The sequence below is a fragment of the Mytilus edulis genome, chromosome 13 (assembly GCF_963676685.1).
Source record: "Mytilus edulis chromosome 13, xbMytEdul2.2, whole genome shotgun sequence".
In the NCBI taxonomy this organism is placed as follows: domain Eukaryota; kingdom Metazoa; phylum Mollusca; class Bivalvia; order Mytilida; family Mytilidae; genus Mytilus; species Mytilus edulis.
In genome coordinates this window covers 34,798,731-34,813,546 of record NC_092356.1, presented here as the reverse complement: position 1 = coordinate 34,813,546, position 14,816 = coordinate 34,798,731, and the positions used below count along the sequence as shown (strand labels likewise).

At 32.4% G+C, this 14,816-nt stretch overlaps 1 protein-coding gene across 1 annotated transcript; it reads right to left on the bottom strand.

Moving 5' to 3' along the window:
* Positions 1-12,939: 12,939 nt before the first annotated feature.
* Positions 12,940-14,489, bottom strand: LOC139502347 (acetylcholine receptor subunit beta-type unc-29-like). Its single transcript, XM_071291797.1, has one exon. The coding sequence runs from the start codon at positions 14,486-14,488 to the stop codon at positions 13,295-13,297; it is 1,194 nt and encodes a 397-aa protein (XP_071147898.1). The 5' UTR covers position 14,489; the 3' UTR covers positions 12,940-13,294.
* Between the last annotated feature and the right edge of the window lie 327 nt (positions 14,490-14,816).

The following is a 14,816-nucleotide window of genomic DNA, read 5'->3' as shown; positions in this document are numbered from 1 at the left end:
CGGACTCTTGGCCGCAATGTGATAATAACGACAACCTTAGAGTTTAACTTTTCACTTTTTGAAGAGATAGGTAATTCAAAATAGTCGTCAGTAAAGGCAAAGTTTGTAGCGTAAACAAATTCACCTTTTTTTAGAGAGAATAATGAACACTATATGGAATCAAGCTCAATTAAAGTTATTTACTTGCACCTCGAGACTTGCACATACAAGAAATTTATTTTGTAATGAAGTCAAATGAGACCGAATTGAATAGGGGAGAAATTCAAGCTCCGCGGGGCCTTTACTTATGTTTGGCATGTAGAGATTAGTGTAAATTATGAAGTCCTCCAATTCCATTGCAGGTTCTGAATAAGATGAATTTTAATCTTTTCCCAATAAAGACTAATATCTTAAGCTTTGGGGTCATAGTGCGCAGACCCACGGACCTCTGTACCTTCATTTGTATACAATTGAATCTTAATGTACTACTTAGACTTAATGCAAATTATAACTGCATTGCTATTGTTGGTTCTTAATGAGGTTCTTCAAGCGTCCTCCCCATTGAAGCCTTATTTAAACTTTGTACCCCTAGTTCTTTTAACAACTGTACCCCAGGAACACTATTCGTACCCACATAGGGAGAGAGTTTGGATCCCGCTAACATGTTTAACCCCGCCATATTCTCTATGTATGTGTCAGTCCCAAGTCTTTAATTCAGTGGTTGTCGTTTGTTGATGTGCTACATATTTGTTTTTCGTTTATTTTTGTACATAAAATAGGCCGTTAGTTTTTCTCGTTTAAATTGTATACCATTTGTCCTTTCGGGGCCTTTTATAGCTGATTAAGCGGTATGGGCTGTGATCATTGTTAAAGGCCGTAAGGTGACCTATAATTGTTAATTTCTGTGTCATGTGGTTTCTTGTGAAGAGTTGTCTCGTCATACCATATCTTCTTTTTTATATTTACTCCTCATTATATAAGAATCCTTCATTCTTTAAAATTAGTCCAAAATGGCCTGATAGTTCTTATGAAGATGATTTTCAAAGCTTTTTTCATTAGAGCCTAGTATGTTAAATTTTGGACCCTAATACTCGAGGCTTATGGATCGCCTGATCTTCGAAAATTTCAGAATGATCAGCTTGACCCATCTCTGAGTTGTGTCCTCGAAACCATTTTTTTGGATAGCTACATGTATTGTCATCACTTTGAGTCCGTCGATTATGATCGACAACGAACAATATTGAAACTGATACTTAGTAAAGGTAATAGTAGTAAAAATAAAAATAAAAGTAAACGGTAACTACAGACGATGACGGACGACAAGCAATTGCAAAGGCACACATTATCCCTCGAGTACTAAACACATGTTCTTGCTACATACATGCCAAATATAATAGAGGCCTGAATTGATCACCATTTATAAGGGTCCTATTCGACTTGATTATGAAATAAAGTTCTATCATGTGTAGACATATAAAGTGAATAACTTTAATATCAATCAAGCTTGATTGAATTCAGAGTTTAACATTCTCGAAAAGAAAATGAATATGTTTACAATAGGGTTTTGATACACACTTTGTCCTCACTGGCGGCCATATTTAACTTCGGATCATGTCAAACGCAACATCTCTTTTTAAAGACATCGGATACTAGGAACACAATGTATATTTATACTAAGTTTTAACTCAGTCACTTTAATTAGTGTTCTTGAGAAGAATATTTTGAAAACTTTGTCATGTGTTTTATCCAATTTAAAACCATAAGTTACAACACTTGAATAGGACCTTATAACGCACACGTATATCAAGTTTGATCTGAAAATAAAGATGGAAATGTTCTTTCTCGTATTGTTTCAATGCTCACGAAGTAACAAAGCTAAGGTTGTTATAATGATATAGCGATGTCGTTATTTCGACATAATATGTCGTTATTACGACATAGCGGTGTCGTTATTTCGACATAATATGTCGTTATTTCGACATAGTGATGTCGTAATTACGACATCTTATGTCGAAATTACGATCGAAATTACGACATAGCGATATCGTAATAACGACATGTTATGTCGAAATAACGACATAGTGGTGTCGTTATAACGACATGCTATGTCGTAATTACGACATGAATTTTTTTTCAATGGCCCTTATCGGCTTCCGTAGATTTCAGTATTTTTTTTTATTTTAATGTTATTCAAATTATCAATTAATATAAAGACTTAGTGTTGTATCTGTAAATGTATTTTTATCAGTTTACAAAGCGTTAAACTTTAGTCTAATTTTAAACAAAACAAACACCTGATCAATGAAACTGTAGTCTAACCTGGTGCAATTTATCTTGTTTCAAATTTCCTATAATACTTGTATGACTATGCTTAGAATTTTGAAAGTTCTTACATAAAAACCGCTAAATTAAATACAGTCAGAACAAATACATAAATCTGTCAATGTTTCTCCTTATTGCGAATGTGTTTTAATTTTAGTTACAGGTATTGTTTTTTTTAATTTCTTAATCAGTACATTATCCAACAGAAAATGTTAACTTTCATGTTATCGTGGAAAGTATACTGAAACTTGTCTGGTTGTCATGATAACGGAAAGGAGAATATTAATTTGAACAACATAAAAAGGCTGATGTCGAGCAAATGAAAAATGAAAGCTGATGTAATGTTAGGCGCAAAGTAGTCCCTGGTATCCAAAACAAAAGATCAGTAGTTTGTGATTTGATATTGACATGATTTATTATATGTTATCAAAACAGTCTATGTTAATCAAAACAAAATAACTTAGGTTTAATCTATCATTATCTACACAATGAAATGCATGTACCAGTCGTTTTCCAATCACATGTGTTTGAGCTGTTGATTTTCTCATGAACTTTACTGAAAGAAAAAATGGTATTATTTTGATAAAACTTGAAAGTTTAGATGTTAATTGATTTAGGTTATTTTCAAAATTCACGTGAATTTCACGTGAACAAAAACTCATGTGATTTTCACGTATAAGCTTGTTTAAGTTGAAACTCAGATGGATTTCCCGTGAGATTAACATAAATTTAAAGATAACGTGAAATCCATGTGACTAAAATTTGCCTGTGTATAATTGTATACCCTTAGACGTGTAACCTACTATCAAGTTTTCCGGCTATTTATTTCACTTAAATGAATATTTTTCTTTATTAAATGAACTTTCAATGACCCATTGGTATCACCTGTCTCTTCTGTAAGAATTGGTATAACACAAACGGAATACAATGTTTGTCAGTGTATGAGATAAAATTTGTACAGATATTATCAAACTAGCGATTGCTTGGATGTCACATGGGCATTCCAAATTACAAACTAATCAAGTATTATGATATATGACGTCAATAGCAATTATTGGAACGTGTAGGTAGGTTTTGAAATAAAAATCCCAAGACACTGATCGTTATATTTTGTCTTATATATATATATATATATATATACTAGTTAATTTAACCAACTGAATTATCCCAATTACTGACATTCTAAGAGGTCAAATATCAGGTTACATTTAGTATATTCTGATTTATGACCAGCGGATCACTTTTTATAAGAGGTTAATTACCTGCAGTACTTTGTGTCGTGATTGTATTGATTAAGATATTACTATATAATTCAAAATTTTGGGATAGACTTTACTACCTCGAGAATAACATCGAAACGCGATTTTGAAAATGACAAAGGCACTTTAATATCTTTTTTTTTTCAGATAACATACATCTGTCTTCCTTAGTTAACATTTCACAATTGTTATTCTTTTAATGAATTTTTATGTTAATGATTTTACCTCTAAACATTGTGTTTTTCATTTCTCAAAATTGAAATATTCTGATCTATGTTTATATTTACTTTTTAAAGCTATGGAATATTCAATCGAACAAAACAGTTATTATGGTACAGTCCATACAGTTACTAATCATGCACCATTAACATACTTACCATTCACTATTTCACGTTCATCATTTCACCATACAGCATTTCACCATAAACCATTTCACCATAAACCATTTCACCATATAATGTAAAACCATGCCGTATACATTTTCTTATGCCTACTACCATACTAACATACCAGTGCACTCTTCCTGTTTTCATATGAATTACTAGCTATTCGCACCAAACGAAATTATTAATTGACATATTTGAGGGAATAAAAACATTATATATATATATATATATATATATATACATATATATATATATATAAGTACGTCTGAGTCAGTGACAACCCTACAACAGATGTATCCATCGGATCGCCATAAATGATGGTGATACATGGCTGTATATATATATATATCTTTTATTTAAACTATATATATAATTTTGGAAAAGCCAACAATCCCTATAGAATAAAGAGGAAACAGGAGGTGAGAGACAACCCGAACTAAAAACAAAAAACCGTCCAAAGCCACCAATGGGTTTCAACGTAGCAAACAATCCATCAATCGGAGGCTGGCTCCAGCTGGTTCTTATACAATAATTCATACTAGTTCAAATGTACGTCACATTAACTCCGAAACATACAAATGAATCCCAATTGAAAGTTGCACAAAATGTATACCCTCTAAAGGTAACTGACTTGTGATAAGGTAAAATCTGCAGCAAGGATTGATAGGTTTTGTGAAATATCAACCCCACTCTTATGTGTCCCGATAATGTGGAATAAACAAGCATACGCCCAAACGCACAGTAAAATTTAGTTAAAAGGTTTAAATGTTTAAGATGTAAGAATAGGTATCCTAAATATTTCGGTAATACTGAACTCTCTCTATATTTGTTACGTTTACAAAAAATCTACCCGGATATATGTTTTTAATTATATCCACGTGTGTAAACATGTAAATATCAGTGATAATACACCTACGTTATAAAAAAAAGTATATTCACAAACATACTAAACTTAAAAGAAAATCTAACCGGAAAGTCCATAATCACATGGCAAAATCAAATAAAAAAACACATCATAAACGAATGGACAAGAACAGTCATATTCCTGACTTGGTACAGACTTTTTCAAATGTAGAAAATGGTGATTAAACCTGGCTTTATAGCGCTAACCCTTTCACTTTGATGATAGTCTCATCAAATTGCAGTTATTTTTGAAACCATTTGTGACCCCGGAATCCATATAACAGGAGACATTAACATCTTTCGTGACCGACAGTTGAAGATTTGAAATCTTTCCATCGTAAAGGGCCGTAATATCGTTCACTGAAATTTCTTAATTTTGTAAGGATGGTTTCCATGGCAACCAAAATAAATAAATTAATATATGGAACTTATATTCATACCATACCTTCTTCATCAACAAAATATGAAGACATTTGAAGAGGGGTCATGAATCGACCATCAATAGGAACCTGCTTAATTCTTACAAAGACAGATACTTACAGCTCTTGGATGGTGTTAACTCTCCAAAAAAACGTGTATGGTGTAATAGTGTAAGGTGTATGGTGCAATGGTGTAAGGTGTATGATGCTATGGTGTATGGTGTAATGGGAATGGTGTAATGGTGTATGAGGAATGGTGTGATTGTGTAACGTGTGATCGGGAATGGTATGAATGATGGTGTACGACATTTCATTAGTTGAAAACGAAGTTCTTTTTATTTAGTTTTTTTTTCAAATTGTAAACATAAACAATAATAATAATCTTAATATTGGAAATTTAATTGCATTATGGGTAATTTCGGATCGTGTAGATAGAATGTGTAATGGTGTATGGTGTAATGCGTAAGGTGTATGGTGCAAAGGTGTAACGTGTATTGTGTAATGGTACAAGGTGTATGGTGTAATGGTGTATGGTGTTATGGTGTATGGTGTTAGTGGGAAGTTTACACCATCCAAGGACTGTAATATTGGAATAAGTGCCATAACATCATTCACTACTCAATCTGTTGTAACTGCTTGACATGGATTAAACGAGAAAAACTGACAAAAAATCCTAAGACCCTTTTTTTAATTCCTTTATATACGTTTTAAAACGGTATACAACATTTTATGAACATTAGTTTTTACTCCTAACAACAACCATAATATCCATATGTTTCGTATCAAACATAAACCCGGTCAATCAATTAATAAAGAACTTAAAAAATTAAAATCCACATCAAAGTCCAAAATACTACATAGACAGCTATGCTTACAAGCTATCGAATTAAGTTTAGGTAGCAATACACAGTTAGGAAAAAACTAAAATTGACATTCATAATTTTTTAAAACACCCTCTTTCCCTTACTTTCTAACAAAGAAGGCTTAATATTTGTGTTATGCATGTTATTTCCTTGATTCGTTAACCATGTTAACCCCATCTGATAAGTTTGTGTGATCTTACAGTTAAACCTCGCTGATTTAACGTGATCAATCATCATTCTTTATGTTAAAGTCACATCTTCAAATGTCATCAATGTCTCCCACGTCTTTTTCTTTTCCTTTTCAAACAATCAGAGAACCATATCACAACCGGTAAAGACATGGATCACAATAAGTGTGTGTAATCACTCATTGCCAGGTACATTTGAAAGGTCATTGATATGTAGTTATACAAAGCTCTTTGCCCTCCAAAACACAATCCATAGTTCGTCTACCCCTGTAACGGAATAGCGAAACAGTAATGACAGTATCATCAGTAATGACTATTCGAATCATGACTCGTGCAAGTTCGTGTTTCATTGTCAGTCTCTTACTGTGAACATGGTGATAAACTTGAAATACATCTCGAGGTAGAAAAGATAGAATATCCTGAGCATTTGTTATAAGAAGCAAGAGCTACATTTAGGGGAAAAGGAATACACAGACAAATCCAGAGTCAAATCAAAATCCTCAAAATTGACAAAGTTTTCTGAGAGATGACGACAATAAGAAAGAACTTTTAGATTTTCAATCGCAACAGCTTGCTCAATAGATTTTGGGGGAAAAGTAGTTGTAGCAACAATGACTCAGGATGTTCTGTGTTATCCACAACATGATGATGTTTCAAGCTTAGCACCATGTTCACATGAAGAGGCTGACACTTGAATCAAGATGCATGTGTCTTATGCAGTGAAACACAAACTTAACTGAGTCATGACTCGAACAGTTGATACTGATGTTGCTGTCATTGCTGTTTCGCTTTTCATTGACATAGACGAACTGTGGCTTGCATTTGGAAGTGGGAAAAGCTTCAGATATATATCTATCCATGACCTTTCAAATACACTAGGCATTGAGAGATTTCCGTTTGCTGGAAAAGGAACTGCGTTGGTGACATGGATGGTGTTTAAAGATGTGACTCTATCATTTAGAATGATGATTGATCCACCAACATCACCAGATATGGATTTGACAAAGTCACTGATAGAACGACACGTGGTTTTGTTTTAAGATCGAACAAACTTATCAGATGGGGTTAACGATGCAAGAAAGCATGTGTTTTTGGAAGAGGAAATAGTTATTGAGGCTATTCCCACGACTCGGTCTAGTCTTTTTCAGCAAGTAAAACGTGCAATATACCATGGTGGGTGCGAATGAGTAACAAGCTTGGTATTGGTTCCTATGCTAACTAGTCCATCGCTTATGAATGGCGAAGGGAAAAAAACTTTTTGTAAGGCCTCTTCATCTTATCAGGAGCTTGTACATTATAAATGTCTGAAACAATACCACGATCTTTGTAAATTTGGAAAATAAGCTCTCCGATTATTGTGAATAAACTTGTATTTGCAGCCATAAATTAGTCATTCTAAAGATGTTTAAGAACTTTAGTGATTCTATTGTGGTTTAATCAATCTATCCAAAACTCTACATCGAAGATATGGATTGAGGACTCATCTTTGTAATTTACGCCATATTGGTTTTTTTTACCGGAAGTGTTAACTTTGTATTTAAACATATAAAGCTGAATAGAATTAGTGGTTTTGAGGATGACTTAAAGCCAAAAGTTTAATGACCAGTTTAAATTTTTCCATGTTGGATTTTACCGGAAGTAGGGTTTTTGAAGACATCTAATCTATATCATATATCTAAAAGTAGTACATAACAAAGGTGTGTACGAAATATTATGATAGTAGCATGTTAATAACACCTTTTCACATACTAGCCTTCGATATTGGGCTAATTTAAGTATGAGGTCCGCCATTTTGGATTTTACCGGAAGTCAGACATTTTTTTTCAAATGCTTCCCTATCTGAAATAAAAGAAAAATAGTTGTGACAGGCCTATGCTTGTAGCAGGATGTGCACAATTTTTCACAAAGCCGCCGTACTATGTGTATATTTATAGAAAGAAAATATTCCATAGATTTGATTTCTAATAGTTATAATGGTGAAATATAATCTCTTTTTGGTGTAACCATGGCAACAATCTGCCTTTATTTGATACAAAATATTGCAAAAAAGGAGGGTGAACAAGTCACAAAAGTCTCTAAAAATTTGGTCCAAAGCAAAATTTCATTCAATTACAGTGATATCTCTCCTGAAACCATAGACATACATCTATCAACAGGTCCAGAAAAATCATATACATTTCTGCTCGTTTTTTCCTTAAAATTGAATTGAAAAAATCGAGCGTCAAATCTTTGTTGATCAACACTACAATCATTTATGAACCTATTGGCGGTACGGATAGGGAAATACGGACTGTCAAACAGAAAAATTGCACATAAAACATGCTAAATACAATATAAATGGTCATATAAACCCACTAAGAAGGCTATATTATTCTTTTATTATCTAAACAAAACAAATGATTGTACAAAAACTTTCATATTTAACAAATTTACCACGGCCATAATGCGAAACTTAACTTCTAACTGTGTATTGCTACCTTAATCTATCATTATATACATAAGGAAATGCATGTGCCAGTCCGGAATCTGACGGTCGTTTTCTATTTGTTGATGTGTTTGAGCTGTTGTTTTTCACCTGAACTTTACCAAAGGAAAAATTGGTATTTTTGATTATTTTGATTTAGTTTGATAATTTAAATGTTATTTGAATATGCTAATTTTCAAAATTCAAGTGAATTTCAATTGAACAAATATTCATATGGTTTTCCCGTGAAATTCATGTCAGATTCAAAAAAAAAATTCACGTGAAACTCATATTTAATGATTTAACATGAGTTTTCCGTAAAAGCTTGTTGAAATTCACATGTTAATGTATAAGGTGGAATTAGTAAAAATATTATAAATCTAGCGATTCCTTGGTTGTCAAATGTGAATGGAAAAATTCCAAACTAATCAAGAATTTTGATGTAGAACGTCAATAGTAATCGCAGGAACGTGATTGGGGGTTTTGAAATCAAATCCCTAGACCCTAATAGTTAAATTGGTCATTATACATGCAAAATGATATTTTATGTAATTTTCTGAACTAGCCCAATTACTGACATTCTGAGGTCAAATATCAGGGTACATGTGTATATTCTGATTTATGACCAGCGGATTAAACTTTGTTGTCACTTTTTATAAGAGGTTAATAACTTGCAGTTATTGGTGTCGTGATTGGAGTGATTAAGTTATTAGTATATAATCCAAGGTTGCCCGATCAACTTAACTAACCTTGAGAATAACTTCAAAGTGCGATTATAAAAACGACAAAGGCACAACACCAAAATTTACCAAAGGCATTTAATCAATTACAATTGTGTTTCATAATTACAAGATAACTTGCTAAAACATATTTAAAATGGTCAGGACAATTGTTGTAAAAACGAATATTTTTTTTCTTAAATGTGCTGATATTTTCGTCTGTTCACTTGTGAGAGTATTTTCTTTCCTAAAACCGTATAGTTTGCACATGTAATGGCTATCGATAGTTACCTCCTGCACACTACAGAATGTCTAATGGTAGCATGTTTTCTACACATTTTTACCTGAGATAAACAAAAAGTTGATATGATTTAACAGTTTAAAATCTCATCTTAATTATTCTGTAGGTAATTTTCTTTTTCAAAAACAATCATCATTCTTAACACTGAATAAAACTTAATTCTATCGCGGACATATACAACTGTTCATGCCATTTCTTTGACTAAAATGTGAAAATAATAAAAAGAGCGACAAGATATAGTCGTGTTGCTCAGACTTGGCTTGTATATGTTGTGTCTTGTAGACAGTTTTGTCATTTTTCGCTTTTGCCATTGCATTGTTAGTTTGTTTACGAATGACGAGTTTGACTATCTCTTTAAAATAGTTATGTTTACTTATAATGTGTGTTACTTATAATTTTACTTATAGTTTTGTTACTTATAATTTTTGACATTAAAATATATTTACTAGATGGGCATTGATTGTGCTAGCCTCATTTTGGTGTATCAAAGTTTATACACCAATATATTATTGTCAATGCATAATGGTGGTTTCTAAAAATTTTAGCGGGATTCTTTCAGCAATTTATCATAATTTTCAAAAACATATGGTAAAATTGTCTGCTATGTTGTAATTATCAGATACGTTTAAGCAGTCATGGCCAGTTGTAAGAGCAAAAGAGCTGAAGTTGCCGAAGCTAGTAATGATGACAGATTTACATAGTTGAAATATGGGATTAATTATACGAATAAAGAAAATAAACTGCATTTTTTTTATGACAAACAAGGATAGATACCGACTTGTTCGAATGGCATTTTTATCGATAATGCTTACAAGTTATAAAATGATTGAAAGCAACGAGAATGCACTTAATGTACGCCGACATATCGCAGTCTTGGATCATAAAATATTTATCTAGTTTTGCAGACCAATTATTGCAATATCTTTACTAAACATTACAGCAAGTATTCTTAGGTATGGTTTAAATTGCTGCAAACATCAATAGTGTTTGTGTCATTATAATACCGTATTTATATATCTCATATCGGCAACTTGTACGTTATCCCTTTGATCATACTGCATAATATATTTAGGATCATTGCCAGGACTTGATACTCGAAAATAAATGGCAAACATGACATGTAGCATTTCAGCTACGTAACGTGCTTAAGTCGATCTCAACAAAATCCAAGTCACTTCAATCATTCACCCGAATAATTATTCCAACGTTTTGCACGCGTAAAAGTGATTTTACCTAGTGTTTCATTTTACTTCATATTCTCAACAAAAAATAAAGAAGAATAACATTTTTATTCTTGATACTATCTTCATCAGCGCGCTTGCTAATCTTGCTGATACAGTCATATTCAAAAGCGAAAATGCTATTATTCTATATATCGTGTATCGTTTCGTTATATGATCGTATACTTTAGATACCAGATACTGAAATGCGGGTCAGTCTTAAACGTTTAATCCCGCTGCAATTGTTTGCACCTGTCCTAAGACATGACAGGAATCTGATGTTCGATGGTTGTCGTCTGATTATGTGGTTCATAAGTGTTTCTCGTTTCTATATATATTAGACCATTGGTTTTCCCGTTTGAATGTTTTTACACTAGTAATTTTTGGGGCCCTTTTTAGCTTGCTGTTCTGTGTCAGCTGTCCTTGACCTATAATGGTTTACTTTTATAAAGTGTTACCTGGATGGAGAGTTGTCTCATTGGCACTCATACCACATCTTCCTATTTCTAATAATTTAGGTTTATCGTGTATAATACTTCAGGGTGCATTGCTGGTTGGTCTGTCGTACTGCATATTAAATTTTACGTAAACGTCTTCGATTAATTATGGCGTAAAGTATACGCTTAAATTGTAAAACTCATCAAAGATACGAAAACGAAATATAACCAGTTCACATTTGACCTTTTTTTTTTGCAATCTTACAAAAGTTATTGTAAGATACTGTAAGCAATGTATGTGTAATTTTGGTATTTTATAAATTAACATGTAAAGATAGTGACTTTTTGCAAGTGTACTTTTTATTATATACAGAAATTGAGCTGTTTTATAAACAATCATAAACAATACAGTATGTAGTGATACTTAAACTATGACTGTTTCCCCCTCTAACTAAATTGACCTAATAACGTTTTAGCCTCTGATCATTTTGAATATTCTGTCTTAAAAATCTTAGTAACAGATTTATAAGGTAAGAGCGCAAGCATATTACAGACAACCACAACTTGTGTTAAGTCTGTAATTAAGTAGTTGACGTGAATAGCTGTCTTTTTCCTATTGTTGTGAACATTAGTCGGGCGTTTTGATTTTCCAGTTTGAAATGTTCGTGTCTGATCTTAATATATTATATTGGTTTTGCTAATTGTTGAAAGCCGAATGTTTACCAATGATTGCTGATGACATCTATGATGTAAGTCTAGACTAGTGGATTGTTGTTTCATTGGTAATCATACTACATCTCCTTATCTTTATGTTGATGAGTTGTATTTCATGAAGGTTATCGTAGAAATACGTTTGATGCACACATATATCTGTAATATACGTTTTATTGTAACAGTTTTACTTAGAGCACAGGGTTTCAAACCATTATGTTCGTAGCTATGTTTTGAATGTTATTACCTTATCTTAGATTTTGAACTCAAGATGCGTGTTTCGTCTTATAAAACTTAGTAATGATGCTCGATTCAAACAATTAAAAAAGTCAAATTAAATAAGAATTTTAAAATAATTAAAAACCCAAAGTTTCAAATGGTTCTAAAAGAAAGATCGAAGGTCATCTTAGGTTAGATATATTTTCTCCATTATAACTACTTAATTTGATACATAACAATCATAAGTACATATGCAATTTATAAAGGATTTAACACGTAAATGATATAAGCCGCTGACGGCCTGAAATTCCATTCATATGTTGATATCGATTTAATTCATTTTAAGCGTTGGGTTTATTGAAATAGAAGAAATAAAGTGTTTATATTCGACGAACGTTTTAACAATTGAGAACTTTACCGCAGTATATTAAAATAAGAATGGGAGATTTGACTGTAAAGATTGCATTCATCTCTGGTTCTTCTTTTAATTTGAGCTCTTTTTTTTTATTATATTACACATGATAGAACAACTAAAATAATCTTAGCAAGTTTTTAAAAGAGAAACCGTTTTTAATATAATGATAAATCTGACATAATTTGACTGCATCATTCAATGATATTGTGCTTTCATTTAGAACGAAACGCTTTATAATTCAGCAGGATATACTACATATCTATCAAGAATTACCACTTACAATGGAAAACACGACATTCAACTGTTCAGATTAACACCGAAATACCAAAATGAAAAATAAAATTTTGTGTAAAGATAAAAACATAGTTACAACATAACTGATAACATAGCTACACGTAGCTGTGTAGATTTCATATATTAATTAATGTACATGTAATCAATGTAGATAACACACATCAAAGTATTTATTTATCAATCTGTTTCATATCACTAGGCTACAGCTATCAAAAATGCACAATTGATAATGAAAATGTTGGCATATAGTATTACCATCATTAGTGTATCTAGAGCATGACAAACTTCCTGCCAGGTTATGCTTTCCTCTATAGACGAAGATATAATATCCCCCTTTGCACCATTTTTAGTCAACGGCCGTACAGGTGTATGCCTTCTACTCCATGGTAACCTTGTTCCGATGAACTTCCAAAAAGAGTTCATTTTAACGTGTGGTTCTCTATGATAAAGTGCCGCTATGTAAATAGTTACGGCAGCTGTGCTACCGCTTATTACAATAGTCACTATCATTATAATCAGTAAAACACTCATTGGATTTGAAGAGGCTGGTATGGACATTTGGACCATTGTCAGGAATATAGCATACGATAATAATATTGTCATCGCAAGTCCTAAGCGTTCACCAGACTCTACCGGAAGAAGAAATACGAGCGGATTCAATACAAAGAACATATCTGTTGGCAAAGCTACCATTATTACGTAGTACAACGGTACACGCTTTATCGTCATTGTAAGTATAAGCATAGAGTATCCGTTCATAACTGTAGATTTCGTACTATAGGAATCTAGTTCCCAATTTGAATTTTCAGTGTAGAACGCTAGGCTAATAGGGTTTGCTATTATCGTTATATCATTTGATGTAATTCCCCAGACGGCAAATTGCAGATCACATGTTTGAGAATCAAATGGAAACTTGTAAATATTTGCTGTACATTTCGATGACAAAACATCGCCATAAACTATTGACATAGTTCCATTAGAATAAATTGTAGCGAAGATATCGTTATCTCCTGCTAAAGGTTCATATGTTTCAACAGAATTTACAAGAACAAACTTCGGAGTCCACACATCTGTGTGAGGCACTATAATATATTCCGCATTACCGTATGATGACGGAGTCCAAGAGAATCCATCGTCAACCCAGGTGCATATAAGTCCTAAAGCCACGTCCAGAGTTTCTTCTACTTCCTGAAATTGAGTAATGGTCATCAAATAGGGTGACAGTGTTATTTGTAATGGTGCTGAAAAATCAGAATTTGGAAGAATGGATGGTTGGTAACTTGTAAAAATATCAGTATATAATTGTCTCATATGTGACGATGTCTGACCATGAACATGGTTCAGCAAAAAAATAAATAGAAATATTATGATAATGTTACAATTATCCATAATAATTAAGCAACCAACACAAGTTATGTTCACAAATATACGAATAAACGTTAGAAAACAGCTTAAATAATGCAGCCTTCAATGATTTTCATGCATTTAAATATGGTGTCTCGATAACGACCTACATTTTTGTAGTAAGTGTTTAATATTAATCCAATCAAATCTGCTTACGATTTATCTAAATAAAAGTATTAACAGTTATATATATAGACGATTTAAAGAAACTAGGATAAAATATTATGCTTACTATATCAAATTTTATTACATGAAACCACTTTCGATCAATGGAATATTTAAAAATGTCAACCGAGGACAAACGTCTAAAGAG